The sequence below is a fragment of the Trachypithecus francoisi genome, unplaced genomic scaffold, assembly GCF_009764315.1.
Source record: "Trachypithecus francoisi isolate TF-2019V2 unplaced genomic scaffold, Tfra_2.0 Lachesis_group20, whole genome shotgun sequence".
Lineage (NCBI taxonomy): Eukaryota > Metazoa > Chordata > Mammalia > Primates > Cercopithecidae > Trachypithecus > Trachypithecus francoisi.
Genome location: NW_022681466.1, coordinates 15,088,578 through 15,116,369, shown reverse-complemented (window position 1 = coordinate 15,116,369; position 27,792 = coordinate 15,088,578). Strand labels below are relative to the sequence as shown.

General features: G+C 58.2%; 1 protein-coding gene across 5 annotated transcripts; it reads left to right on the top strand.

The window, feature by feature from the left end:
* The first annotated feature begins 144 nt into the window (after positions 1-144).
* On the top strand, positions 145-27,784 carry FMNL1 (formin like 1). Of its 5 annotated transcripts, none has more exons than XM_033182661.1 (27): positions 145-2,290; positions 10,806-10,889; positions 12,744-12,827; positions 13,572-13,645; positions 13,994-14,077; positions 14,417-14,545; positions 15,151-15,168; positions 16,506-16,614; positions 17,678-17,754; positions 17,942-18,035; positions 19,045-19,119; positions 19,450-19,560; positions 20,971-21,120; positions 21,605-21,706; positions 21,858-22,110; positions 22,341-22,631; positions 22,823-22,947; positions 23,608-23,810; positions 24,257-24,491; positions 24,642-24,710; positions 25,283-25,363; positions 25,438-25,567; positions 25,712-25,875; positions 26,091-26,192; positions 26,337-26,432; positions 26,669-26,789; positions 27,356-27,784. In XM_033182661.1, the coding sequence occupies exons 1-27, from the start codon at positions 2,162-2,164 to the stop codon at positions 27,664-27,666; spliced, it is 3,501 nt and encodes a 1,166-aa protein (XP_033038552.1). In that variant the 5' UTR covers positions 145-2,161; the 3' UTR covers positions 27,667-27,784. The 5 variants fall into 5 exon arrangements, 4 of the variants coding, with proteins under 4 accessions (XP_033038552.1, XP_033038556.1, XP_033038553.1 ...); XM_033182665.1 differs by lacking the exon at positions 27,356-27,784 and adding an exon at positions 26,964-27,317; XM_033182662.1 differs by lacking the exon at positions 27,356-27,784 and adding an exon at positions 26,964-27,317 and having other exon boundaries at positions 12,744-12,857.
* The last annotated feature ends 8 nt before the right edge of the window (positions 27,785-27,792 follow it).

Below are 27,792 nucleotides of genomic sequence, written 5' to 3'. Positions count from 1 at the left end.
GTGGAGGTTGCAGTGAGCTGAGACTGAGCCACTGCACTCCAGCCTGGGAGACAGCAAGAGACTCCATCTTAAAAGAAAAAAAAATCTTCCACAACGGTTATCTTATAGAGACAAGAAGAAGAAGAAGAAAGAAGAAAGAAAGAGAAGAAGAAGAGGAAGAGGTCCTAGCTAATCTCAAGGGCAAGGACCCAAGGGCAAGGTTCTGGTCTGTCTGGGAGGGAGAATACGGCAGTGTTCAGGGAATGGGTCATTTTCCCTGCATGCCCAAGGAGAATCCTGCTTTGACTCACCTTGGAGGTCCCTGGTCAGGCCACGAAACCAGTGATCACATCTCTCACCCATCTGGGGTGCTGGTGACCTTGACAGAAGAAAGGCTTAAACCAGGTCAGCCTGGGGGAAGGGGCTGGCTCCTTCCAGGGTCTTCCTCCAGATTAGATGTTAACTTTCCATCTCTTGCTTAAAGTCTCAGTGGCTCTGAATGTGAGCGCAGAAGGAGGAGGATGCTGTCAGGGGAGGGGACACTAATGGCTCCTGACCTGGCCTAGAGATAATCCAGGGCTCCTTCAGTCAGCCCTCCCTCCTCAGTGCCCTGGAAGTGTAGGGAGGGGCCAGTGGGGATCCCCACAAATTAAATGGGGAATGAGAGGAACAACTGAAAGTCTCAAATTCAGGCTATAGATAGGACCCCAGCCCTTAGGTTGCTCCCCCATACTCTCCCATCCTACATGAGATGGGCAGTGGAGGGCCAGGACAGCAACTCCAAGCCAGTGTAGGTTTTGGAGGTAGACAGTGAGGAGGCTTGCATCTGTCCTTTGTTAGTTGAGTGCCCTTGGACAGCTCACTTACCTACTCTCAGCCTCAGTTTCCCCATCTCTAAAATAAGCCTATCAATACCTACCTTCTCTGGCCATTGTCAGGATGAACGAAAGAGCTCTGGAAGTATTTCTGTAATTAGCAGACATCAGAGATTGTTATTCTCCAAGGTGAGAGGCCAGCCTAGATCCCTGGCAGTGACAGTGTCAAGATTCTTTTTCCCTCCTCTGCAGTGCCCGCTCCTTTTCCAGTCTTGCGGCTGGCGCTCATCCTCCTTTCCGCAACCCCCCACTCCTCCTTGGGACCACCTTGGCTGGCCCAGCTTCTTGCAACTTTCCCTATTCCATAGGTGCCCGCATTCTAAAACCTGTAGGGGTGCCCTGCACAGGCGCACGGTTGGTAGAGGTGGGACAGGTGGCGGGGGTCTCCACTGGCCTGCGTCCGCGCCCCCCACCCTGTTTAGGAGTTCCTGTTTGGAGATGGCTCCCCCTGGTCCTCAGCTCGTCTCTGGGCTAAGCAGGGGAGGAGAGAAATAAAAGGTGGGGGGCCTGGAAGGGGGTTCCCACCTTCTCAGTCGGGGACCCGAGAGGGGGACGCAGCCCTGGCGCGCCAACGCTGCACCACCATGGGTCTCCGAGCCGTGCTCGCAGTCGCTGCGATCCTCGATGCGGAGAAGATGTGCCCCTCCGATCCCCAGGCCGTGACCCCTTTCACCCAGACCCGGCCAATCCCTCGCCCCAGGCGAGCGGGAGAATGCGGTTCTAGGACCCGGAGGCGCAGCCGAGCGCGCCGCCGCCTCGGCCTCGCCTCGGTGGCCTCCCGCTCCGGCAGGTGAAGCGGCGCCGGCCGCCCCCTCTGCAGCAGGTGAAGCGGCTCGGCAGCCCCCTCCCCGCCCACCATGGCTGCGGGGGTCCCCAGGCCGGCGCCCGGCGCTCGCCCCCTCCCTCCAGCCCGCCCCCCTGGGGCTGGGTGCGCTGCGGCGGCGGCGAACTGCGGTTTGCGCGCACGGGGAGCGACAGCAGAAGTTCGAAAATCGCCGAGGGGGGAGCCAGCGCCGCAGCTTCCTGCCCCCGGCCCAGCCCTCTGGCCCCGGCGGCCTGCAGCCTGACTTCCTCCCCCAACCCTGCAGCTCGCCGCCCGGTCCCTCGGACGGGGCCGCCCCGATGGGACGCTGCGCCCTGGCCCCTGCGCGCCGCTGAGCCGAGCGCCCCTCGCCGCCGAGACCCCGCCGCCGCCACCGCCAGCCGCTGCCCCCTCGCCCCCGCCTGGGCCGGGAGCCTTGTCCCCGTCCCCCGGAAAGCTGGATTTCCGAGGCTGGAGGCGCCTGGCCGGCTGGGTGGGGACCACCATGGGCAACGCGGCCGGCAGCACCGAGCAGCCCGTCGGCCCCGCCGCGCCGCCCCCCAAGCAGCCCGCGCCTCCCAAGCAGCCGATGCCCGCGGCCGGAGAGCTGGAGGAGAGGTTCAACCGCGCCCTGGTGAGTGCGACCCGGAGGCGCGTCGGGCGCGGGCGGGGGGCGGCAGGGGCGCGGCAGGGGCTGGGCGCGCGTCCCCGCCCCCGGGGACTCAGGTGCCGCTTGGAGATCCCCGGTCCGGCAGCTGCCCCCTCCAGGGGGTGGGAGCGACAGTGGCCCTTTTTTCAGAGTGACTTAGCACTCTCCCCCCAAAACTTTCTTCAGTAATCGCCCGATCTCCCTCCTTAAGACACCTCCACCCCAGCTGGGTTTAAAGGTCTAAACAAGTATGTCCTGTGAGGAAGTTGGGAGCGGGGCACGCACAGGGGTCCCGAGTCGCTCCATTCCTCACTGCACGCAGGCCCACCGCCCGGGCGCCGGTCTGGGGCATCTGCCTTTCTGTGTCTGGGGTCAAAGATGAAAGGGTTACAACCTCCCGGGAGAGGGAGACCTGCTGGAGGTGTTGGGTCCTGATTTGTTGGGCGCCTGGGCTGCGGGGAATCGGGTTGTCGGCTCATGGCCCGGAGCTATCTGTGTTTCTCCCCCGCCATATGTCAGAGCCAGGGTGCCTGTGGCTCTTATCTTGGGGCATCCCTTCCAAGCCACTGAAGGGAGTAAGATGAGTGAGGGTAGGGTCAGGACGGGTGGGTCGCCCAGGCGAGGGGTGGAGCAAAATCTGGAACCACTCCCCACCGTCGCCTACCTGGGGAATTAGAGAGGGGCACTGGGGAATAGGCCTCTGGGGAGGGAACCGTCAGCTCAGGTCGAGCCTGGAAACAGTCAACATGTTCAGTGGGGTGGGGGCTCCAGAGCAGACTCAGGGGTCCCCAAGACCCTGCATGAGGCAGAAGTAGGGAGGGGAAGAGCTGTTCACTCTCCCTCCCCCCACCCCCGCCCCCATGCACTGGCCCTGGCTCCCTCCTCTAACTAATTGCCTGGTGGCCTGCCTGCTGTCAGCCTTCCCTTGCTGGACGCTGGGTGACAGGCAAATGAGGCTGTGCCTTCTCCCAGATGCATTTCCCAGTCTGTGCAGACAGCCCTGCAGGTCTGAGGGTGGGGGTTCAACAGAGGCACAGGCTGCAGAGGGTGCTGGCTCAGTTGGTAGCCCTCCATCTCCTTGACATCATTTCCCCTCTCCTGGCCAGTCATTAGGCTGTCTAGATCCTCAGCTTGGCCCCAAAGGGTCGCCTCCTAACAGTTCCTGAAAATGTTGGCTTCTCTATCCTCCCAAGAGAAGGCTGGGGGGAGTTTGGAGGAGCTATGGGGTGGCGAGGGATCCATCCTTGTGAAGACACCTTGCTTAATTAGAGGAGGGCAGGGACACTGAGGGATGCTTCACAGCAGGTGGGTGCCTGACTTCTCCATCCCTCTACCTGCCCTGCTGCCCGCTCCCCAAGCACAGTACTTCACAAAGCTGTGTGAGCAGATGGGGGAGGGGGGAGAATGAGGAGACACAGTCTCTAGGGGCCATCTGGGGAGCCTGCGTTGGTGGTGGGTCCTTGGACCCCTGCCAGCCTGGTTGGAGGGACATGGGTCTGTCTTTCCCCCAAGTGTGTGTCTATGGACCTCTTGGGGTGAGGTCCTGACCCCAATCTTCTGTTTAGCACGCTGATGGGGAGGAGCCCTGTGAATAATTCAGACCAGGGGAAAATCCGCAAGTCAAATGGTGAGGTTCTGATGTGTATGTAAGACTTGTTTGCCCTGCTTGGATTTGTGGCTGTAACTTGATTGGCAGAGTCTGACACTAAATGCCACTGGGAGTCCCTGAGTACCAGGATGTGGAGGGGGGACACCCACAGGTGGGTCAGAGAGGGTGTGCTGGTGGAGAAAGTGGAGGTGAGTAGCAGAAATTTAGGGTAGCAGCACCCACCAGGGCTTACTCCCTACCGGGTGCCCAGGAACCCCAGTGTGTTTATACCATCTTCCTGAGGTGGCTCAGCCTGTCTTATATCCTGTGTGGGCAGGTTAAACCCAATGTAAGGACACTTGGCTAAGACCCTGGTTCCTCTCATTCCCTACCAGCAGGGGCATGAGGCTTGCCCCAGGGTAACAGCCTTGACCTCTGCCTGAGGCTGCCCAGGGCTAAAGAGTTGGTTCAACCCTCAAGTCTGGCAGTGGGTATCTCAGAGTGGGTCACTATCTGAACCCCCACCCTAACCGCCATGGCCAGAGCTGAGCCCTGTCCTCAGTCAGTGTCTAAGAGGAGAAGAACCTTAGATTGCTGAGGGGATGGGCCCACCGCCATCAGTGGCCCCCAGTCTCGATGGGAGAAGCACAGTCCTGCCCTCAGGGATTTGGTCCAACAGCCCCAGCCTCTTCCTTCCCATTTTGTCCCTAGTGGGGCGTAGGATCCTGAGACCCTAAACTCTCCTTCCTTTCCTGGCTGTGGGACCTTTCTTGTGGGTGAGGGATGTCCCCACTTACAGCCAGACAGGAGGTGCAGGGAGCCCTTCTCCCATGCAAGGGTGGGTGGTGGGGGGCTACCTTTCCAAGAAAGCTGTGAAAGAAAGGGGTGCCCCCTGCTTAAAAGGGGGGTGGAGAGAAAGAGCAGGTTGAGCCAGGGTTTCCGGCTGCTGCCTTAGCAACAGCAGAGGAGCGATGGCTGCCCAGCCCCACAGGCCTGCTGCGATGGTGGGAACACCAGCCGGCGGGGCGCCAAGCTCTCGCCTCTCCCACGCCCATGCCCAAGGCTGGGTGTCTTCCAGCCCCTTCATGCCTTCCCCTGGGAGGCACACAGGGTCAGGGACTGGGATGACAAGGTGACCTTTCCAGGCGTGCCAGAAGAGCCACGCTTACACCTGGGCCTGGGACATCCCTGATCTGCCGGGCAGGGAGAATCCCATAACCTTGGAGCAGAGGGATCAAGGAGAGGTGTCAGGGGTGGTGTGCGTGGGGCCAAGAGCCATGCTGGCACAGTAGCAGTGGAGAGGCATTTGCCTGACGGGTGTTTAGCTTGTGCCCAGGGGCCTGGGTGCCTGGCCAGGCTGTGTGGGCAGGTCAGGATGGCCCCATGTTGGGTTTGGGCCTGGAGTCCTGCTTGCAGCTGGGGCCCTTCCCTTCTGGGGCTGGCAGTAAAGGGCAGGAGGGACTGCAACTAAGGCACTGCCCCCTGGCCACTCCCACCTCTGGGACGGGGCAGATGAAGTGTGGGGACATGGAGCCATGGGGTCGCTTAGGCCTTATGCCTCCCATTTGCAGGGCAGAGGATGTCAAGGGGGCTTCGGCCATGTGGTCTGATGTTGGGCTGGGCAGAGGAGAGGGGTGACAATCCCAGCAGGCAGGGCTAGCACACATTAACCCTGGAAAGCCACGGATGTGGTGGGCATGATTCACAGTGGCATCTGGGGCTGACAGGCAGAGAGCTGGGTGAGACGGGCAGGAGCAGGTGCTCTCGGGGCCATCTCTGCCTTTTTCCTGGGAACACGGAGCCCTGGAAGGTGGCTTGGGTGGCCTTTGAGGGGGCAAGGGTTACTTTATGGGAAAGGCAGGGACGTTTCCTGAGCTTTGGGGTCATGATGTTTGGGGATTGAGATGCATTTTTGTCATTACCTGCATGACCATGGACAAGTTACTTAACCTCTCTGAGCTGTAGTTTTCCTCATCTGTAAAAAGAGAATAACAATGGCATCTGCTGGCCTCCTAGGATTGTTGAGAGGGTGAAATAGAGGACTTCACACAGTGTCTGGCACAGAGCAGATGCTCAGTAGCCGCCCTCCACTGTGAGGAAGGGGATAAAGCTGGAGCTGATCTGGTCTTCTCCATCTCAGGGCCCATTCAGTGGAGGGAGCCCAGACCCTGCCTCTCCCCTCCCTCCACCTCCACTACCAAGAGCACCCAAGGTTGCTGTGCATTCCCCAGGAGTCCCAGATCCTTAGCTAGTGAGGGCCAGGCAACCTCCCCACCGTCATGCAGGTCACCAGCAGTGGGGCCCAGACGGAAAACTGCCTGGTGGCCGGAAACCACCAGAGGGAGGGCCCACCTCTCCTGGAGGGTGGGGCAGCGGTGGTGCTAACGGTAGCAGTGTGCACATGGGAGGGGGAGGGGAGGCCTCCACTTCCCCCTGAGAGAGGGTGTGCTGGGGGGGGGTTCCCCAGTGAGTAAGAGCTCGGTGTGGGCAACAACAGGAAGCGTGGGGCACTGGGTGGCAGGAAGTGGGGCTGGCTGTTCCTGGTTCCTCAGATGGGGGACGTGGGCCAGGCTGTCTGCAGAAGACCCCTGGGGGCCAGGACCCATATTTCCCATTATCCGGGTGCTCCTTCTTTGGAGGAAGCTGGGTCTTCCTTGCTAGCTTGCCACTAAGGCCACCCTGGGCAAGCACCTTAACCTCCTCGAGCCTCAGTTTCCCATTTGTGAGATAGGGATTATAACAGTATCTATTTTGTAGGCTTGTTGAGGTTTAAATGAGTTTTGATGTAAAGCGCTTAGAATGGCACTTAGCACCGAATGTTTGGGGATCGAGAGATTAATTCTGAGTTGAAGAAAAGTGTCTGGGGAACACTTGTTACTGTTACTATTGTCGGTGTTGTTTTTCTCCTACCAGCCTGGATGATATAGGTAGTGGCTTCCACCCTGCTTGCCCTTGTCCCAGCTGTGGGGACCCTTGAACTCTGATGGGAGAAACTGTTAGCTCTTTGGGTCCTCAGCACCTGATCCTAGGGCTGGGTCTCCTCATAGCTCTCCTGTAAGCCTGGAACTGCTTATAAGAGCTCCAGAAAATCTATATGCCAAAGTTCAAAAAAGTGGGTAAAATCAATTGTGTTTGGAGATGCGCTGAGAGCACTACAGCTAAGGCTGAGACCATATAGAGGTGGGCAGGTGGCAGGGAGATGGACGGGGGAGTGGGGGCTGGGGGACAGGCTCAGCTTCTGGGCCCATCGGGCTGAGGAACGCCTGTGGGGTTGGCCTGAGATGGGATTGATGTCCAAGTTCAGGGGTACCCTAGGGCTTGAAGGGCTAGGCCATAGGGAGAGATGGGCAGGTGGATTGGGACATAGGCTCCACTCAAACTGAAAGTGAAACCCTAGGGTGTGGCTGCATCCAGATGTGGACGCAGCCCCTTCAACCTCTTGGGACAGTGTCTCAGAAGTCAGCACTGGTGTGGGGGAGGTGGGGGAAGGGCTCTTAGCAGAGTCTTTTGGGGGCTGGCCTTAGGTGAGCAGATGCTGGGGGTCCCCTCTCACACCCAGGGCAGGGAGGGAGGAGAATGGTCCCCACACATTCTAATAGAAAGATGTGGGGAATCAGTTCCTTTTCTCAACCAGCCCTAAAAGATGAATCCTGTCTCTTTCCTCATCTGACCCAGAGCACTAAAGGCAGCAGGGAAAGTAGGCTGAAGGCTAGTTAAGGTTTGGCCAAAGCCTTGGAGACAAGCCCGTGTTTCTGGATGTTTTCACAAACTTCTGCTCACTCTACCATCCCCCCTCCGGGGTCTTCCATGGACCCCTGCCCCTCCACCACTCCTGCCTCTGTGAAGTGCTTCTTCATATTGTTAGACCACCGAAGAGCTTTGTGAAATCCAAACTCAGGCCGGGCGCGGTGGCTCAAGCCTGTAATCCCAGCACTTTGGGAGGCCGAGACGGGCGGATCACGAGGTCAGGAGATCGAGACCATCCTGGCTAACACGGTGAAACCCTGTCTCTACTAAAAAAAAAAAAAAGAAATCCAAACTCAGCTTCTCACTGAGTGTTCCAGGAGCTCCGTGAGTGTGAGGCTCCGGGGAGTGCGCCCATTTTATGGAGGAGGAAGCTGAGGTCCAAAGGGGCAAAGAAGCTGTAGGGCTAGCTGGGCCCAGAGCCTGGGTCTTTTGAAGCCAGCTCTGGGTCCTCCATGTGGCAGCTCATAGCTGTCCCTCCCCGCCCCCCTCAGGAGGCAGGTATCCTGCCCACCTGGACTGCCAGCCCCTCCCCTCCTACTTGAGCACTGTTAGCCAACTCTCTGTGTGTCCTCCAGCCCCCATCCCAGCTGCCTTGCTGAAGGCCCTGGTCTGGGGGTCTGTTCCTGTTTTCAGGATGGCCTCACCCCACCCCGAGTGAGTGGCATCTGATGGCCCCTCTCCTACTCCCTGGAGTGCCCAGCTCCTCGGTGGGCACAGCCACAGCTGAGGAGCAGCTGCTAATTAGTGTTCGGCGCTGTCAGAGCTATTTTTGATTTCTGAGGCTAAATTTAGCCCGTCTGGCAGGCTGGCATGTGGGCCTGGGGGCCTGAGAAGGCCAAGGTGGGGAAGGGGCATGGGCACCCTGCCCTCCACCACTGTTCAGACAGGTGCTCCAGGCCCTAGCAGAGGTTTCCCCTCCACAGTAACAACCGGGGGCTCTCCTGGGGGAGTGGACCCGGGTGGTGGCTCAGAGTCAGCTCCAGGCTCAAAGCCAGCCCAGCTCTCCTCTTACTGGCTTCATAACCTTGGGCAGGTCACTAAACTAATCTGTGCCTACACCTGTGAGATGGGAATGTTAACGGTGCCAGTGATGGCAGTGAGGGTGGAAGGCGGTCGTCGGCACGCAGGGCTCGGAGCAGAGCCTTGCACAGTAGGCATTCTGGCAGAGCTGGCGACCTGACTGTTGGGGATGTCATTATGACTAGTTACTGCCTCTAGAAGTGCTGCTGGGGCCATTCCAGAACCAAAAAGGTCCCTGGGTGGGTGAGGGCCTGGGAGGATTCATGTCGGGAAGCGGCTGTCCGCTCTGTGACTCCGTGCTGGGCTCAGCCGTCCCCTCACTCCCTGGCCGCCATCTCCGTCTTTTGTGCCGGCCATGGCTCCAGTTTCCCTGGCACTGCTGGCCCTGTCTCCCCTCTTTGTCCCTTTCTTCCACCTTGCTCCCACCTTGGCCCTGCCCCACCCTTTGTCCCTGTGGGGTGGGGGTGACAGAGAGAGATCATCAGCAAGATGGATCAGAGAGAGAGACAGACAGATGGACAGAGACAGAGACAGAGAATGACCCCACCTCCTTGGTACTCCTGGGCGGTCTTCCCCTGCCCGCCCCCGCCCCCCGCCCCGCCCCGCCCCTGTGGTAGCCGGAGCTGTCCTGGCCCTTGGAGGGCTGTGGAGGGCGGCCGATGAGACAGCGGTGGTTTCCTCAATCCAGGCTCACTTTCGCAATGGGGGAGAGGGATGACGTACTCCCACCCCCCCAGTCGCTGGGGGCGGGGGGCCTGGTGGAGGGGCAGTTTCACCTCTCCAGTGGGGCCTGGCCGGAAAGCTTAAGCAATGGAGGCTGAGCGCACCCAGCTTCCTGTTGTCTGGGCCTGACCCGAGACAGTGATTTTGGGGGTAAGGTCTGGCTGGATCCCCAGAACTAGGCCCGGCACCCTGGAGAGGAAGCTGGCTGGGGAGCCTCAGGTGGGTGTGGCTCCCTGAGTGCTCCAGCTGTGGCCTCTCCTCAGAGCCACATGACTGAGGGTGTGGAGCGTGAACCACCAAGGCTGGCAACAGGAGCCCCTTGGGGGCTCCCACATCCCCGATGGAGACCCTTAATCAACTCAGAGCTCCTTGAGGGCAGGACTTGTCTGTTTGGGCCAGACATATAAAAGGCTCTCAATAACCTGGGGTTTACTAAATTGAAGGGAACTGGCCTCATCTTTTGGGTCTGTCAGGGAGACAAGCCAAGTCTGGGGGTCCAGAAAGCCCCTGGTGCTATTGACACCTGGTGGATTCTGCAGCCCTGGGCTGGCTGTAACCTTCTATGTGGTGGCAGAGGCACCACACCCTTGTCGTCTGTGGCCAGGGGAGGAGGAGGACCCAGGCAGAGCTCTGTTGACCTTTCTCAGCTCCTGGGGGAGTCCCAGCTGGGCGGCCCACACCACAGACCCAGGGCATTGACTCTTCTCCCCAGTGCTGTGGCGGAGTAACCTTCTCCCCAAATCTCCCCACCCCTGAAGCTGTGATCTGGAACTCCCTGCCTGCTGACATGGCCGCCGTCAGCTCCCCCAGCCCTCTCCCTCCTTTCTCAGCTTTCTTCCCGAGATGGGAGGGGCTGGAGAGGGATGAAGAGAAGGCTGCTGTCCACCCTCCTTGCAGGAGGTTTTCTGGCATTCGTGAGGCACTGGTGCCCTAGGCCTTGTCTGTATACACGTGGGATCTGGTGGCACGTGGAGGTGGGACACTGGCCACTGGCCACACTTCGGCCTGACTGGTGATGGCTCCCGTTAGTTTCCCACCAGAATAGGGGAAGAGACGATGCCCCGACAGGGAAACTGGAGCCCAGAAGTGTCTCAGGTCCCCAGAGAGGTAGGCTGACAACCCACGCACCTGTCTCCACACCAGGCAGGGTAGGGAGGCGGTGTGGGGGGTGACACAGCGCAGGCAGACTCAAATCCAAATCCTGCTGTCCCTTCTAGCTCGTGTGCCCCAGGAAAGGCGCTCTGTCTCTTTTGGCCTTGGCTTTCTCATTGGATAACGCTACTTATCTCCTAGGGTCAGAGGATTCGGGGGGTGATGTACCTCCTGGGGAGCCAAGTGGGTTCCCCCAAATGCCCATTCTCCCCTCCCCCCCTTGTTGGGGCCCCAGGCTCAGAGGTCTTACTTTGTCCTTCCTCTCCCCAGAACTGCATGAACTTGCCCCCGGACAAGGTCCAGCTACTGAGCCAGTATGACAACGAGAAGAAGTGGGAGCTCATCTGTGATCAGGTAGGTGCCAGCACTGCCCAGCCACCCCCTCCCTCCCACTGTCAGCACCCAGCCCTGACCGGGCTGGGGCTATGGGGAGAGGGGCACCGCCATACTGCCCATAGGACCAAGACTCTCCTCAGTGGCCAATGTAGCACCTGGGGAGGGTGCTGGGGTCTGTAGGACTCCCGAATCCCCTTCTCTTGAACTCCCCAAAAGAACTTGTGAGTCACGAGCAGGGCTGGGTCAGCTTCAGAGGAGCTGGCAGGGCTGGTTCAGGGGCACTGGCCGGGGCAGCTGGGGCCTTGTCATTGTCACTGTCCTCCTTCTGAGCTTCCTGAGAAACCTCTCTGGACTGGGGAAGGAAGGGGGCAACCCTGGGGTTAGACATCTTCACCTGACCCCATGGGAGGGAGGGGGGAAGGGGCGGGAATTCCTGCCCTTTTACCTTGGATCCAGAGGAGCTGCAGTCCACCAGCAACTCCCCAAGGCCAGCCACTTTGGACCCCTGCTTTGGTGCTCTGTCCAGGTGCCTGGGCTCACGGGTCACTCAGCTGCCCCCGCCCCTCCAGCTTCAAGGGCTGTGGTCAGCCATGGGCAGACCCTCTCACAGCGCCAGGCTGGGTGGGGCTCGGCCGCTGCAGGGATTCTGTGAAGGAGGGAGCTGCAGAGGCTGGGGATGGGGAGTTGGGAGCTGAGAGCCTCCCCTGGGAGCCAAGGCTGGGCCTTCGCCTGCTGCTAATGAAGCAGATGGCCTGAGCTGGCTGGGCAGCAGTCCAGGGGTAAGGGCTGGGCAGTGGGAAGAGGGTGGGGAGCTGCCCCTGGAGGCTCTGGGGCTGTGGTAGGGGTCCCCTCGGAGCAGCTCGGCCTGGCATCTCAAAGTTTGGGGGCTCAAAGGGCTGGAAGAAGTGAAAGTCTGAGGGGTGGCTTGGCGAATCTGAGGGGTTTGGGTTGGAAGGGTGGGGGCCCCTCTGAGGAGGGGGTCTTTGCCATGGTCCCTGCCTCTTTGTGTCAGTGGCCGCTGGAGCCTGCAGTGGGGTGGGGGAGTTAGGAATTGCATCACTGAGCACAGGAGAGGAGCACACAGGTTCCTGCCAACGCAGGACTAACCCCTGCATAGTCCACCCCAAAGCTGTGTCAGGGCTGTGGCCTGGGAGGCCATACGGGAAGGGCAGACTAGGCCTAGGCTGGGGGTCTTTAAAGTGACCCGATGCTAGCTGGGCGTGGTGGTGCACACCTGTAGTCCCAGCTATCTGGGAGGCTGAGGTAGGAGGATTGCTTGAGCCAGGGAGTAGGAGGCTGCAGTGAACTATGATGGTGCCACAGCACTCCAGCCTGGACCACAGGGCAAGAAAAGAGAAAGATAACATAAAAGCAAAGAAAGTGGCTTGGTGGACTGTTTGGGTTTATACCGTTGGTATTACAGAGGCGTCTTAAGAAAGCCTGGGACCGGCCGGGCGCGGTGGCTCAAGCCTGTAATCCCAGCACTTTGGGAGGCCGAGACGGGCGGATCACGAGGTCAGGAGATCGAGACCATCCTGGCTAACATGGTGAAACCCCGTCTCTACTAAAAAATACAAAAAACTAGCCGGGCGACATGGCGGGCGCCTGTAGTCCCAGCTGCTTGGGAGGCTGAGGCAGGAGAATGACGTAAACCCGGGAGGCGGAGCTTGCAGTGAGCTGAGACCCGCCACTGCACTCCAGCCTGGGCAGCAGAGCGAGACTCCGTCTCAAAAAAAAAAAAAAAAAAAAAAAAAAAAAAGAAAGCCTGGGACCTCAGATCAGAGCTGAGAATGGAACATTGGGACGAGAACTGGTCATTTGCCCTGGGGTAGCTCTGGTTGGTTTTCTGTACACCCCATTCCATCTCCCCAGGAGCGGTTTCAGGTCAAGAACCCCCCCGCAGCCTACATCCAGAAACTGAAGAGCTATGTGGATACTGGTGGGGTCAGCCGAAAGGTAGCAGCTGATTGGATGTCCAACCTGGGGGTACATGTCTCCCCTCTTTACTCTGTCCCTTTCCCCCACCTTTTCCAAGCTCTGGACAGCTGGAGTAACTGCGTGTACAGACTTTTCTATGTGCATGTGTGGATGCATGTATGAGTATGTGTGTGTGTGTTCGTGTGTGTCTGTGTATTTATAGGCGACTAAGAGTGCCCTGGGCGTGCCCTTTAGACATTCCCCTGTGCATCCTGTGTGTGCTTACATGGACACATTTTGTGTACTTATACTGTGTGTATACACATGTGCAGCCCATATGTCCATACGTAGGTGTGTGTGTATACTATGTGTGTACTTTGTTCACTTATGGATGTGTGTGTGTGTGCACCCTTGAGTCCGTATACAGGAGAGAGAGAGAATGTGTGTGTCTATGTATGGATGTGTGGATATCCTATGTCTGTATTTAGAGTGCATGTCTATGGATGTTCATGTGCTGTGTGTGTGCACGCACACCCTGCCTCTGTGAGTGTGTGCATGTGTCGGGGTGTGTGCACCCTGTGTGTCTGTGTATGGGGGAGCACACGCAGCCTGTGAGTTCTTATTCTGCTAGGCAGGTGTGTGGAGGTGGTGGGGGAGGCTGAGCATGAAAGGCCACTTTGCCAGTCGGAGGAGGGTGGGCGCTGCTGCCTGCTGCCTCAGGACTTGGTGGGCCTGTGGGAGGCTGGGCTCCACCCACCAGCCTTCCCTGTTCTCGGTCCCCAGTTTAAGAGGCGAGTTCAGGAGTCCACGCAGGTGCTACGGGAGCTGGAGACCTCCCTGAGGACAAACCACATTGGGTGAGTGAGGGCTCAGAGCTTCCTCTCCGGGGCTAGGAAGGCCCTGCCTCCAGGCAGCCCCTGGAGCTTCCCCTTCCTGCTCCCCCTGCCCCCCACAGGGCTGTGCTTGTGGACCACCTCCTGGGGGTGTCCAGGACAGCTTCCCCTCCCCCTCCTGCCCATGCTCTGACTGGCACCTCGAGGCATGGCTGGGCTGTGGGACCCACCTAAGTCTCCCAGAATCCCCTGGTATCACTGGGTCTTTGAGGGTTGAAAGGGCATGCCAGGGGCCCTTGCTGTCCCTGTTCTGTGCCCATCTGGGGCAGGACCTCCTTCCTCGCTGGAGCTCAGGGAGCCCTGTGCCCACAGGTGGGTGCAGGAGTTCCTCAACGAAGAGAACCGCGGCCTGGACGTGCTCCTCGAGTACCTGGCCTTTGCCCAGTGCTCTGTCACGTAAGCCTCCTGCCCCCAGGCCTCATGCCACTCCTCAGAGCTTTGACCCCCGTCTCCCTGCGTCTCACCCACTCCCCTGGCCAGTTCCAAGCCAGGCAGCCCGAGTCTACCCTAGAACCCTGCATTTGGCCTTGAGCGATGCCCCTTCCAGAAGCCTGTCCCCGACAGGGAGGGGTGGCCTCTCTTCCACCACTATGTTCAGCACAGTGCCAAGAACACAGCCTCCTCCTCCTGCTCCTTAGTCTCACCTGCAGGTCTGTCTCTCCTTGCGTTTCTTCTGCCCCCTCTTAAGTGGTCCTTGCAGTGTTGGCCTCCAGCCCCATTGCATCCTGTCCCCAGGTATGACATGGAGAGCACAGACAACGGAGCTTCCAACTCAGAGAAAAACAAGCCCCTGGAGCAGTCGGTGGAAGACCTCAGCAAGGGCCCGTCCTCCTCTGTGCCCAAAAGCCGCCACCTGACCATCAAGTATGTGGGCCACAAGGTGGGGTCGTGGGAGAACAGAGAATTCAGCCCCCACACTGCTGCATCTAGCCAGCCCACCCAGGGCCCTTGGGGTTGGTGAGAGGGGTAGCCAAGCATTAGGGGTCAGAGTAAGGGACTCATACCGAGTTTGGGACACCAGTATGTTAAGAAGCCATCAGGGTTGGGGCTGGGTGCCATGGCTCAGGTCTATAATCCCAGCACTTTGGGAGGCTGAGGTGGGCAGATCATTTGAGGACAGGAGTTTGAGACCAGTCTGGCTAACATGATGAAACCCCATCTCTACTAAAATACAAAAATTAGCCGGGTGTAATCCCAGCTACTCAGGAAGCTGAGGTGGGAGAATCGCTGAAGCCCAGGGGATGGAGGACGCAGTGAGCTGAGATCGCGTCACTACACTCCAGCCTGGGTGACAGAGTGAGACCCTGTCTAAAAAAAAAAAAAGGAAAGAAAAAGAAAAAAGAAGCCATCAGGGGTGGGCACCTAGAAGTTGGAGTCTGGATGGGTCTGGGATAAGAAGGGAGTTTCTGGGTTGGTGGGACCCCTCTTGTATGCATCTAATCCCCTGTTTTCTCCCATGCGGCCTCCAGGTGTCCCCCTTCTCCCCGGTACGTAGCCACCTAGGGGCAGGTGCATGCCTGGCTGACTCCCTCCCAGGGTGGTGGCGGGGTAGGATGAGGTATTGAACTGATGTCCCTGGGTTCAGTACTGTGGCTGGGTCCCTCCATCCTAACACGGGCATCTTGCTGGGAGGCAGGAAGCAGGCAGTAGATTGACCCTAGAGCATCTTGTGGATCCCCAGCTTCCTACTTTGGGTCTAGGGGATTGATTGCATATTAAGCCTCAAACTTTCACAATATGTTATTTGTCCATTCATGCAATTATGCATTCAACAAACATTTATTTTTTAGCACTTAGTATGTATGAGGTGTGTGGCAGGTGCCCAGGAGACAGGTCACTCTGCCCTCAGGGACCCACAGTCTAAGTGGGGGACAATTTAGTGTGACAGGCTGTCATGGAAGTATGCCTGGGAGCTCTGAGAAGGGAGGTGGCCACCACTTGGGGCATCAGGAAGGCTTCCCAGAAAAGGTGACACTGGCACTATGTCTCACAGACAGATACAGGCTTTATAGGCAGCCATGGGAACAGGGAAGGGCATTCCAGGCAGAAGGAACAGCATGAACAAAAACTCTGACATATTAGCACAATGACGGGAAGGGTGATGTGGCAGGAGGGGTGAAGGCGGGGCCTCCCACTGTTAGTGGGAATGTGATAGAATCGTCAGGGAGACTGATATGTGGAAGTCCGGGTCGGCAGTTCTGCAACAATGAAAACATCACACATTTGTTGGCGAAGAATAAGGGAGTACAGTCACATAGCACTTACTATGTGCCAGGCACTGTTCTAAGCCCATTTCATAGTCCCAACAACTCTGACAGGAAGCTACTATTATTAGCATTCCTATTCTAGAAGCGAGGAAAGTGAGGGACAGGGAGATTAAGTGACTCGTCTAGTAAATGGTGAGCTGGGATGCTCCTGAACCCTGGCGGCGTGAATTCAGATCCGCCTCTCACATTGGAAGATGAGCCCAAGTCGCCATGAGCGCCACCTTGTGGTGATCCTTCCCATGTTTCTTCCTTCTGTAGGCTCTTGCCCTACCAAGCCCCTGGGAAGCGTCTTTGCTTTCCGTGTCCCCCATCCTCCAAGCATGCCAGACCCCAGGTCTAGCTTCCGTGTCCCTGCTCCTCCAAGCCTGCCAGACCCCAGGTCTAAGGACTGAGGAAGCCTGCCTACCCTCAGCCAGCCTCTTTGGTTGGGTAGACGGGATGTGGTGCCCTCAGGTTCCATATGTACCTCCTCTTACCCCAGAGGCCATCTGAGTGGTGGGGGAACAGGAAGCTGGGGCTCACTCTGACCCCTGCTGCCTCCTCCACACCCCGCCCAGGCTGACCCCCGCCCACAGCAGGAAGGCCCTGCGGAATTCCCGCATCGTTAGCCAGAAGGATGATGTCCACGTCTGCATTATGTGCCTGCGTGCCATCATGAACTACCAGGTCAGCTGGGGGGTGTGGGACTGGGGGACTAGGGAGCCCAGCCTGTCCTCACTGGGGGCTACACAAGCTGCTGAGGCTCTGGGATCCACTGTCCCTTTACCCTGTGCTGTGCTGGGGAACTTGCGCATCTGGGCTGTTGGCTCGGACTTTTAAGGCTGATGTGTCTAGAGGGGAAGCCCATGTTTTTGCTGCCTCTGTCAGGTTCTCTGAGTACCCCTGCCCATGGCTGGGACATGGAGGAGCCTCACATAGGGACAGGGCACACCTACCAAGAAGGGCTGGACAGAGGGCCAGGGGAGAACAGTCTCAGGTCGATTCATTTGGAGGCCCGATGGGTGAAGCCGGGCCCTCTTTTACTTAGCCAGCCTTTAAGACAGCTTCACGGTGTTCAAAGTGCCTGATGCTGGCTTTTGGAAACACAAAGATATTTTAAAAAGAGGCCAGGTGCAGTGGCTCATGTCTGTAATCCCAGCACTTTGGAGGCCGAAGCGGGAGGATTGCTTGAACCCAGGAATTCGAGATCAGCCTGGGCAACATACCGAAAACCCATCTCTATGAAAATAAAAAAATAAAAAATAAATAAAGAGAGGCCAGGTGTGGTGGCTCATGTCTGTAATCCCAGCACTTCAGGAGGCCGAGGCGGGCAGATCACCTGAGGTCAGGAGTTTGAGAATAGCCTGGCCAATATGGCGAAACCCCGTCTCTACTGAAAAAAATACAAAAAAAATTAGCTGGGGGTGGTGGCAGGTGCCTGTAATCCCAGCTACACGGGAAGCTGAAGCAGAAGAATCACTTAAACCTGGGAGGCAGAGGTTGTGGTGAGCTGAGATGGCACCACTGCACTCCAGCCTGGGTGACAGAGGGAAACTCCATCTTGAAAAAAAAAAAAGAGAGAAACAAGGCCAGGTTTTGGTGGCCACAGAAGAAGTTGCAGTTGGATATGAAGAACTTCCTAAACTCGAGGGGTGGTTAAAGATCAGCGTGGCATGGCACTGACTCTGCTGGGGTGCCTGAAGTCCTGGGGGGCCCTTCCTGGAGACACCGACTTCTCCTCTCTCCCCAGTCTGGCTTTAGCCTTGTCATGAACCACCCAGCCTGTGTCAATGAGATTGCTCTGAGCCTCAACAACAAGAACCCCAGGTGAGGTCCAGGCCCTAAACCTTTCCCGTATCTAGAATCTTCTCCTACTTACCCCCTTGCTTACTCTGTCCTCCAGGTCTCAGAGGCTCATTTCGCACCCGCTATGCTCCTCCTAGCCAGGCCTGTGCCCACCCTTGCTGCGGGTCCTGCCTGTTCTCAAGGGACAACCTGCCCCTTCTCTCTCCAGAACCAAGGCTCTGGTGCTGGAGCTGCTGGCGGCCGTGTGCTTGGTGCGGGGAGGACATGACATCATCCTTGCAGCCTTTGACAACTTCAAGGAGGTACCGGAGTCCCTCACCCAAACATGCACTTCCCCCATGGTGTTGCTTGGAGTCTTGTTGGCAGCTGTGGCCTTTGGTGGAGGCAGCTGGGGACATTGGGTGGGCATTTGGGGAACGCCCAAAAGTTGAAGTTGAGCCATATCACTGGCTTAACAATCTGGGATGGGGAAGTTCTGAATGGAAGGTGCAGGATCAGGTAAAGGCACCACCTGGGTGGGGGTAGGGATAACTACAGGGACCTGCTGAACCTCTGACTCAGCCTTGCCAGATCCAAACTAGCCTTGGTTCATACCTCCAGGAGTTGTGGACTCTGGCTAACAGGCGTGCAAGAAGTAGATGTGTGGGGATGCATAAGATGCATAAGATATCTTCATTCATTCATTCCTTTAATGAATATTTATTGAGTGACTAGTATGTGTCAGGAACAGGGCACCTGGGGCACATCAGTGAACAAAGGAAACCAGACAGGAAAGGACAGAAACGATATAATAAACGAGCAAATTACATAGTATGTTAGGAAATGATAAATGCTGTGAGAAAAAAGCCAGCAATGTTGCAGAGGGATGGGGACAACATACCAAAACCCCATCTCTATGAAAATAAAAAAATAAAAAGTAAATAAAGAGAGGCCAGGTGTGGTGGCTCATGTCTGTAATCCCAGCACCCTGGTTGCAGGGTGGTCAGGGAAGGCCTCACTGAGAAGTGAGATTTGAGCAAAGCTGTGAAGGAAGCAAGGTAATTGGTGTGGAAATGAGGGCTCTCCAGGGAGTTGGAACAGTAAGTGGAAAGGCCCTGGGGTGGGAATGTGCCAGGATGCCAGTGTGGCTGGAGTGGAAAAAGTGAGGGGGAGTGGGAGATTGAGAGGGAGTGGAGGTTTTGAGCAGAAGAGTGATGTGGCTCAACTTCGAATTAACTGGAAAGGAGCCTGTTGAAGCACAGGTGTGGCAGCCAGAAGGTAGCTTAGGACGTGTGTCACTGGGCCTCAGTGAGAGCCATTCCCTTTACCCAGGTGTGTGGGGAGCAGCACCGCTTTGAAAAGCTGATGGAATATTTCCGGAATGAGGACAGCAACATCGACTTCATGGTGAGCTCAGGAGCCCAGCAGCCTGAGGCCTGGGCCAGGCCCTCTTGGGTGCAGGGAGCAGCTAGGGTCCTGGGTGCTGGGCAATGGGCTCTGCCCCAGCAAAGCATAAAGACTGAGTGGTCAGTAGGGGAAGGGTGGATGTTGGCAGGGGGCTGGGAGTTAGTGGAGTGAGTTAGTTCACATGGAGGTGAAATGTTGGGCAGGCCAAGGCTGGGAGTTAGTGGAGTGAGAACTGGGGAGAAGGAGCGAGGCTTGGGATAAGTGGAGGTGGAAGGCACTGAGCAACGCCACCTAGAGGATCATAGATCTGCCCATGTCCCTGGCTCCCAGGTGGCCTGCATGCAGTTCATCAACATTGTGGTACACTCGGTGGAGAACATGAACTTCCGTGTCTTCCTGCAATATGAGTTCACCCACTTGGGCCTGGACCTGTACTTGGAGGTAAGCCCTGTACTGCCCCCCAGACTTAACTGCCTGCCCACTGCAGAGTATGGCTGAGTGGTTAGCGGCATGGGTGCTAGGGTCAGGCAGACCTGGGTTTAAATCCTGGCCCTGCCATTTCCTGCCATGTGACCTTGGATAGGTCTCTTCCTCTCTCTGAGTGTCAGTTTTGCCATCTGTCAAATAGGAGAATCATAGAAGATAATCTTGACTCTAAATGCATAGGCCAGTGCCTGGCACATACCAGGCCCCCAGTCTATGGAATTATATTTGCAGGCACCAGAATAGGTCAAGGTGGCCCAGGGTCTGGCTCTGGGAGCACCAGCCTCAGACAGGTGCTCTGACTCCAGCACATAACGGGGAACCCAGAGATACAGGGTGGAAGCAGGAGTTGGCTCATGCTGGATGGGCCCAAGACATGGAGGAGTTCCTTGCCCTGGGGAAGGTAGGCAGAGCAGCTTGGTGCTTCCTGGCCCAGCCTGAGCAGAGAAGCTGCAGCTCCTTCTCTGCTTCTTTTAGGAGGTTTCCTGGAGGAGCGGGGCTTTCGGGGTTGGATTTTTGAAAGCCAGGATTAAGAAAAAGTAGAGAGCAGACTGGCGGGGGGTCTATCCGTACAATGGAATATTATTCAGCCACAAGAAGGAATGAAGTATTGATACATGCTACAACATGGGCGAGCCTTGCAAACATGCTAGGTAAAAGAAGCCAGACACAAAAGGTCACACACTCTATGATTGCTGCTGCTTTTTTTTTTTTTTTTGAGACGGAGTCTTGCTCTGTCGCCCAGGCTAGAGTGGCGATCTTGGCTCACTGCAATCTCCACCTCCCGGGTTCAAGTGATTTTCCAGTCTCCCGAGTAGCTGGGATTACAGGTGCCTGCCACCATACCCGGTTAATTTTTGTATTTTTGGTAGAGACGGGGGTTTCACCATGTTGGCCAAGTTGGTCTTGAACTCCTGACCTTAGGTGATCCGCCTGCCTCAGACTCCCACAGTGCTGGGATTACAGGTGTGAGCCACCTCGCCCGGCTTCCTATGATTGCTTTATATGAAATGTCCAGAATGGGTAAATCCATAAAGATGGAAAGTAGATTAGTGGTTGCCAGGGACTGGGGGAGGAGAGAATGGCAAGTTACTGCTGACGCCTATGGGGTTTCTTTTTGGGCTGATGACAATGTTCTGGAATTAGATAATGGTGATGGTTGCACAACCTTGTGGCTATACTAAGAATGACTGAATTGTATACTTTAAAATGGATTTTATGATATGTGAATTATATCTTAAAAAATAAAGAAAAAGTAGGCTAGGGCTCAGGCCCCTTCCTCTGGGTGGCAGTGGTGGTGGGGGGTTTGGAAAGACTCCCTCTACACGCATACCAGGCCTCACCCTGCTCCTTCCATCTGGGGGACAGAGGCTTCGGCTTACCGAGAGTGACAAGCTGCAGGTGCAGATCCAGGCGTACCTGGACAATGTTTTTGATGTGGGGGCGCTACTGGAGGACACAGAGACCAAGAACGCTGTGCTGGAGCACATGGAGGAACTGCAGGAGCAGGTGGCACTGGTGAGAGTGGGTCCTGACCCCAGCCTGGCACATCATAGGCCCACAGGGCACACGCAGGCATGGGCACTGGGCAGCAGTGTTCTAGTTGTGCATTGGACGTGCTGCCTGCCTGGCCCCAGAGCCTGGCCTGAATCCAAAGCCTGAATCTGTTGGGTGTCTTTCTCAATGAGTGTGGGTGAGTGCCCTCACTGACAGGCCCCTCCTCTACCCAGGCTCAGACCCCAGATGAACTGAACTGAGTGCCTGGGGCCCCTCCCAGCTCAGTCTCCTCCTCTCCCTCCCCCTCCCGCATCACTGGTACCTTGGTTTCCTCTCCTTATTTGCTTGGGTTCGAGTGCCAGGCTCGGCCCACCCTTGGCACCTGGGCTGAGCGGATCTGGGAGCCTCCCCCAGTCTTCCAGGCAGGCATGCCTGATGCCGCCCCCTCACCGGCGGTGCCAGTGCCGGGCTGCGGGTCGGGGCTCACCATGTGCCGGTGCTACAGCTGACAGAGCGGCTTCGGGACGCGGAGAACGAATCCATGGCCAAGATTGCAGAACTGGAAAAACAGCTAAGCCAGGCGCGCAAGGAGTTGGAGACCCTGCGGGTGAGGCTGGGGCGGGTGGTGGGCCGGGCACCCAAGAACAGGCCAGCTGCGGCTTCTAGGCTTGACATCTCCCTCCACCCCGGGAAGAGGATGGGGATTTGGTGCCAAGGAGCCTGCTGGTGGGCATTGACCCCTCCCGTGGGGTTCGCAGGAGCGCTTCAGCGAATCGACCGCCATGGGCGCCTCCAGGCGTCCCCCTGAGCCTGAGAAAGCGCCTCCCGCTGCCCCGACGCGGCCCTCGGCCCTGGAGCTGAAGGTGGAGGAGCTGGAGGAGAAGGGGTTAATCCGTATCCTGCGGGGGCCGGGGGATGCTGTCTCCATCGAGATCCTCCCCGTCGCTGTGGCAACTCCGAGCAGCGGTGATGCTCCGACTCCGGGGGTGCCAACCGGCTCCCCCAGCCCAGGTGCGCAGGAACTTCAGGGTGGCGGGCATGCGGGGCACGGTCTGGAGGGGAGCCCAGGGGCATCTATGGCGGGCAGAGTTGGGCGAGGGAGGTTTGGATTGTAGGCTCGGCTCAGGTAGGAGCGCATGCGTACAGCGGGGAGGCGCGGAGGAGCCCACCCAAGCCAAGGAGCTGACTCGCGCCTCCCCCCCGCCCCCCGCCCCCCGCCCCGCCCCGCCTCGCTGGCTCAGATCTCGCACCTGCAGCGGAGCCGGCTCCCGGAGCAGCGCCGCCGCCGCCGCCCCCACTGCCCGGCCTCCCCTCCCCGCAGGAAGCCCCGCCCTCGGCGCCCCCACAGGCCCCGCCTCTCCCTGGCAGTCCCGAGCCCCCGCCGGCGCCGCCGCTGCCCGGAGACCTTCCGCCCCCACCCCCGCCACCGCCACCACCTCCGGGCACTGACGGGCCGGTGCCTCCGCCGCCGCCGCCGCCTCCGGGAGGTCCTCCTGATGCTTTAGGAAGACGCGACTCAGAATTGGGCCCAGGTAAGTGGAGTGGACCACCTTGGGCCCGGGACTTGGGGGAGATGGAGGGAGGGACCTGGGCCTCAGTGTCCTCCAGAGTCTTCTGCCTAGGGGCCTCCTGCTGCCTCCTGGCTGCCCCGTCAGCCCTCCCTGGGCCCAGGTTCCCTCCAGTACCCCCAGTGCTCACCACTCCTCCCAAACCCCCGTCCCAGGAGTGAAGGCCAAGAAGCCCATCCAGACCAAGTTCCGAATGCCACTCTTGAACTGGGTGGCACTGAAACCCAGCCAGATCACCGGCACCGTCTTCACAGAGCTCAATGATGAGAAGGTGCTGCAGGTGAGGGGCCCTGCCTGGCTCCGCATATGGGCACTGGAGTCAGAGGGGGAGTTGCCTGGATCAGGCTGGGCACTGGGGGTAGTCATTTTCTCCGTCATTTCACAGGTGAGCAGGGGGAGGCCCAGGGATGGGCATTAAGCCAGGCTGGACCAGTACCTCTAACAGGCAGAATCCTGCCTTCCCAAACGCTTTCCCCTCCATCCCTGCAGAGGGGTGCATCCCCCCTTCCCACTCCTTCTGTCTCCAGGCCTCTTTCCTCCCATTTTCCCACAGGCAGCCAAGGCTTCAGCCCTCCTGATTCCACTTCCAGTTTTCCAAAAGGATGTGTTCTCTTGTCTGTAGGCCATTGTTGCCATTGTTCCATTCTGTTCCCTTTGCCTGGAATGTCCTTTCCTTTCTCCTTTTTACCACTGGCCAGTTCAGCTCTTCCTTTAGCTGTCCTGGCCCCAATTCTGGGTCCCCCGGGTTAGGCGGCCCTCCTCCTCCAGGCTCCCTGTGCTTCCCCTGTGCCTCCCATCAGGGCCTGTGGTCAGGCTGGGTTACTGGTTCTTTGCTGGTGGCCTCATCAGGGCCAGATGAGTGGCTCCAGCACTGTACTCAGCCAGGAGAGTGCCAGACCCCGGCCCCACCCAGCCCCACCTCCTCACCCTGTACCCTCAGGAGCTGGACATGAGTGACTTTGAGGAACAGTTCAAGACCAAGTCCCAAGGCCCCAGCCTGGACCTCAGCACACTCAAGAGTAAGGCAGCCCAGAAGGCCCCCAGCAAGGCAACACTCATTGAGGCCAACCGGGCCAAGAACTTGGCCATCACCTTGCGGAAGGGCAACCTGGGGGCCGAGCGCATCTGCCAGGCCATTGAGGCGTGAGTGTCCCTGGCCTGGACTTGTGGGCAGTCCGGCCCCTCTGCTAGGCTGGGGTTGTCAGGCAGATCCTAGTAAAAGAGCCTCAATGGTGAGCTCTTTCATCAAGCTTCATACCAACCCTGGTCCAGTAACCTTGTCCCCATTTTAAGGTGGAGAAAACTGAGTCCATGCCTAAATTAGGATGTCCCACTTCCTCCCTGCCTGTTTGCCTAGCTGTGAGCACCCAGACTGTGGGATTTACAGCTGGGCGTCTTCCACTGATGTATGATGGGGACCCTGGCTCTCCAGTTCCCAGTTTCTCTGGATTCCTACCTCTTGCTCTCTGAAGCTGTTGGCAAATAGAAAATACTGAAATTCATTTATTCAATCAAGGCAGGGGTAGCCCTGCTCCCAGGGACTGGTGGGTATGGATGATGCCCACTCTCCCCTCTCCTCCCTCCCACAGGTACGACCTTCAGGCTCTGGGCCTGGACTTCCTGGAGCTGCTGATGCGCTTCCTGCCCACAGAGTATGAGCGCAGCCTCATCGCCCGCTTTGAGCGGGAGCAGCGGCCGATGGAGGAGCTGTCGGAGGAGGACCGCTTCATGCTACACTTCAGCCGCATCCCGCGCCTGCCGGAGCGCATGACCACACTCACCTTCCTGGGCAACTTCCCAGACACAGCCCAGCTGCTCATGCCGGTGTGGGCCGAGCGGACAGGGCGGTGTGGCTTGGGTGGGGATGGGCAGAAGGCACCTCCCAGCCTGGGCTGCAGCAGGGAATCTGGGAGTACTTGAGCCTCCAGATGGAGGAGGCCCCAACTTATCTTACCTCCCCCATCCCACCCCTAGCAACTGAATGCCATCATTGCAGCCTCAATGTCCATCAAGTCCTCTGACAAACTCCGCCAGATCCTGGAGGTGAGGGGCCAGGAGGTGGGGCCCACCCTTGCCTGTTCCGGATAGTGTGAGAGGGAGACCCAGGCCCTGGCCACCTGCAATGCAACAAAGATAATGTTCCCTTCTCATGTACATGCTGAGAAGGACAGATCTAAGGAGGGTGGTGAATGGGAAGGGGTACAGCAGCCGTGTCTGTAGCAGCTCACCTGGGACCCTGCCGAGGGCTCAGTCCCCTTTAGCGTTGCTCTGTGAGCAATGTCACCTGCTCAGTGGAGGGCCCAGGAACCAGTAGAAATGGCTGGTGGAAAGGCAGTGACCACACAGCCTTGGAGGGGACGCTGGCAATAAGTTTTGGGTTGGACTAGCAGAGGACAAAATTGGGTGTGCCCATGGTGTTAACTGTGCACATGTGTGAGACCTGTGTGTACACATATACATGTGCTGTGAATCTGAGGGGCCTGTCTGTGCGGGAGTACAGTAGGGGCTGAGTGTGTGGGGCCTGCTCCTTGCCACCTCTTCTCCTCCTTGTGCAATATATTTAAGCAGTGTCCTCAGCCCTGGCATTCTGCTGAGCCTTTCCCTGCCTCTCCCAGATCGTCCTGGCCTTCGGCAACTACATGAACAGTAGCAAGCGTGGGGCAGCTTATGGCTTCAGGCTCCAGAGCCTGGATGCGGTAAGGACCCTGGCTTGGGGGCTGGGGCTGGGGACTGGCTGGTGGCCTGTGACTTACAACAGGTCCTTGTGCAGCTGTTGGAGATGAAGTCGACTGACCGCAAGCAGACGCTGCTGCACTACCTGGTGAAGGTCATTGCTGAGAAGTACCCGCAACTCACAGGCTTCCACAGCGACCTGCACTTCCTGGACAAGGCAGGCTCAGGTAGGGGGTACACAGGTCCTTGGGTGCGGGGAGGGGCCGTGGGCTGGGGTAGGTTGGGAGAAAGCTAGGTGGCCATAGGATATAATTGGTGGGAGGACTGCCTCTCCGATTCACTGACTTGATACTGCCCCATCCCTGGCCCAGTGTCCCTGGACAGTGTCCTGGCAGACGTGCGCTCCCTGCAGCGAGGCCTAGAGTTGACACAGAGGGAGTTTGTGCGACAGGATGACTGCGTGGTGCTCAAGGAGTTCCTGAGGGCCAACTCGCCCACCATGGACAAGCTGCTGGCAGACAGCAAGACGGCTCAGGTGTGCCAGGGCTGGCCTCACCTGGAGGTGGGGGATGTAGGAGCACTAGGTAGCCCAGCCTGGAGGGGTGTGGCTGTAGCTGGGACCCCTTTGGGGGATGCAGCAGGAACAAGGGGCCACCCTGCCTGGGAGAAGCTGAGATCAGGTGGCCAGTGTCCTGAAGGGCACAGGCTGTGAGAGGTCTAAGCTGGGGGGCTGACAGGCTGTGCCCGCAGGAGGCCTTTGAGTCCGTGGTGGAATACTTCGGAGAGAACCCCAAGACCACATCCCCAGGCCTGTTCTTCTCCCTCTTTAGCCGCTTCATTAAGGCCTACAAGGTATTTGGGACTGGAGCAGGCTGGGAACCCTGTAGGCCACTGAAGCCTTTCCACCGGGCAGCGGAGGGGTGGGACTGCTTCTGTTTAGGGGGTGGGTAGGGCAGTAGGGAGGGCCACCCTCATGGAGACTGCCTTGGCCCGCAGAAAGCTGAGCAGGAAGTGGAACAGTGGAAAAAAGAAGCCGCTGCCCAGGAGGCAGGCGTTGATACCCTGGGCAAAGGGGAGCCCCCAGCACACAAGGTAGGCAGCTGTTCCTGGGCTTGGTACTGGGCTGCAGGGATGCATGGCATCTCATCACCTTCTGGTGTCACCCCCACACCCTCACTGTTACAGACGGACCCTGCCCCAGGAGCCTGGGATGGGAAAGGGTTCTTTCTGCTCAAGCCAGCTGTCCTTGCTGTGGGGGACCAGGCAGATATTCCAGGGTTTTGGTGGTGGGGAGGCCTCCTGGAGCTGGAGCTATAAATTCCCCCTAGTCACCACCAAAGGCCCGGCGGCCACAGATGGATCTAATCTCTGAGCTGAAACGGAAGCAGCAGAAGGAGCCACTCATTTATGAGAGCGACCGTGACGGGGCCATTGAAGACATCATCACAGGTAAGGGCTTGGCCAGGCCTTGGTCTTAGTCTCAGTCTGTCCTTCTATGCTGTCTTCTGACCCAGTCCCCTACCCTCTGGGGGACTGGCTGCCACACTGCTTCTTGCTACCTTTTCTGTTTTTCTTTCCTTTTTCCTTTCTCTACTCTCCTTCACCTGCCCCACCCCCACTCAGTGATCAAGACGGTGCCCTTCACGGCCCGTACCGGCAAGCGGACATCCCGGCTCCTCTGTGAGGCCAGCCTGGGAGAAGAGATGCCCCTCTAGCCCCTCAGGTACCCAGATGACCTGGCCTCCGATCCCACCCTGCCCACAGCCCCGGGACCCTTGGGGGAACTGAGGCATGCTGCCTTCTCCTGGGCCAGTGGATGGCTGGGATGTGATTTGGCGTTGCGGGGGGGGGGGGGTGGGGGGTGGGGGGTGGGGGGTGGGTCTGGCATACATAAATGGTACCCCTGCCATGTGCACACAATCTGAGTCCTTAGGAGGCTATGGTTGTGCCCTGGAGCCATGCTCCCAGCTCTGGGCAGACTCCTGAAGGGTAAATGTGTCTCCTTCGGCTGCCAGATCTGCGGAACCAGCCCTACATCCGCGCAGACACAGGCCGCCGCAGTGCCCGCCGGCGTCCGCCAGGCCCCCACTGCAGGTCACCTCCGACCTCTCGCTGTAGCCGCTATTTCTGCAGGTGGATTCTGCAAGGGTGTGGGGCCGTGGACAGGCTGAGGCTCAAGGAAGATGGTCCTCAGCTCGGCTGGCCGGGCAGCCCTTCCTCCGCTGTGGCCCGCCTCAAACGGGCTGGTGCATCCTCCTCTTGCCACAGAGGGCAAATGCTGCTTGCAGCACCCACCCCAAAGCCCCCTCCAAATAGCCATACTTAGCCTCAGCAGGAGCCTGGCCTCTAACTTATAAAGTGCACCTCGCCCCCGCAAGCCCCAGCCCCGAGGACCGTCCATGGACCTTATTTTTATACGAGATAATAAAGATGTTTGCAAAAGATACGCGTC

Coding starts and splice junctions, on each gene's coding strand:
- FMNL1 (XM_033182661.1), top strand. CDS start 2,162: ATGGGCAACGCGGCCGGCAGCACCGAGCAGCCCGTCGGCCCCGCCGCG. Junction 21,707..21,857: donor AGGAGTTGGAGACCCTGCGG/GTGAGGCTGGGG, acceptor TGGGGTTCGCAG/GAGCGCTTCAGCGAATCGAC. Junction 24,711..25,282: donor AACTCCGCCAGATCCTGGAG/GTGAGGGGCCAG, acceptor TGCCTCTCCCAG/ATCGTCCTGGCCTTCGGCAA.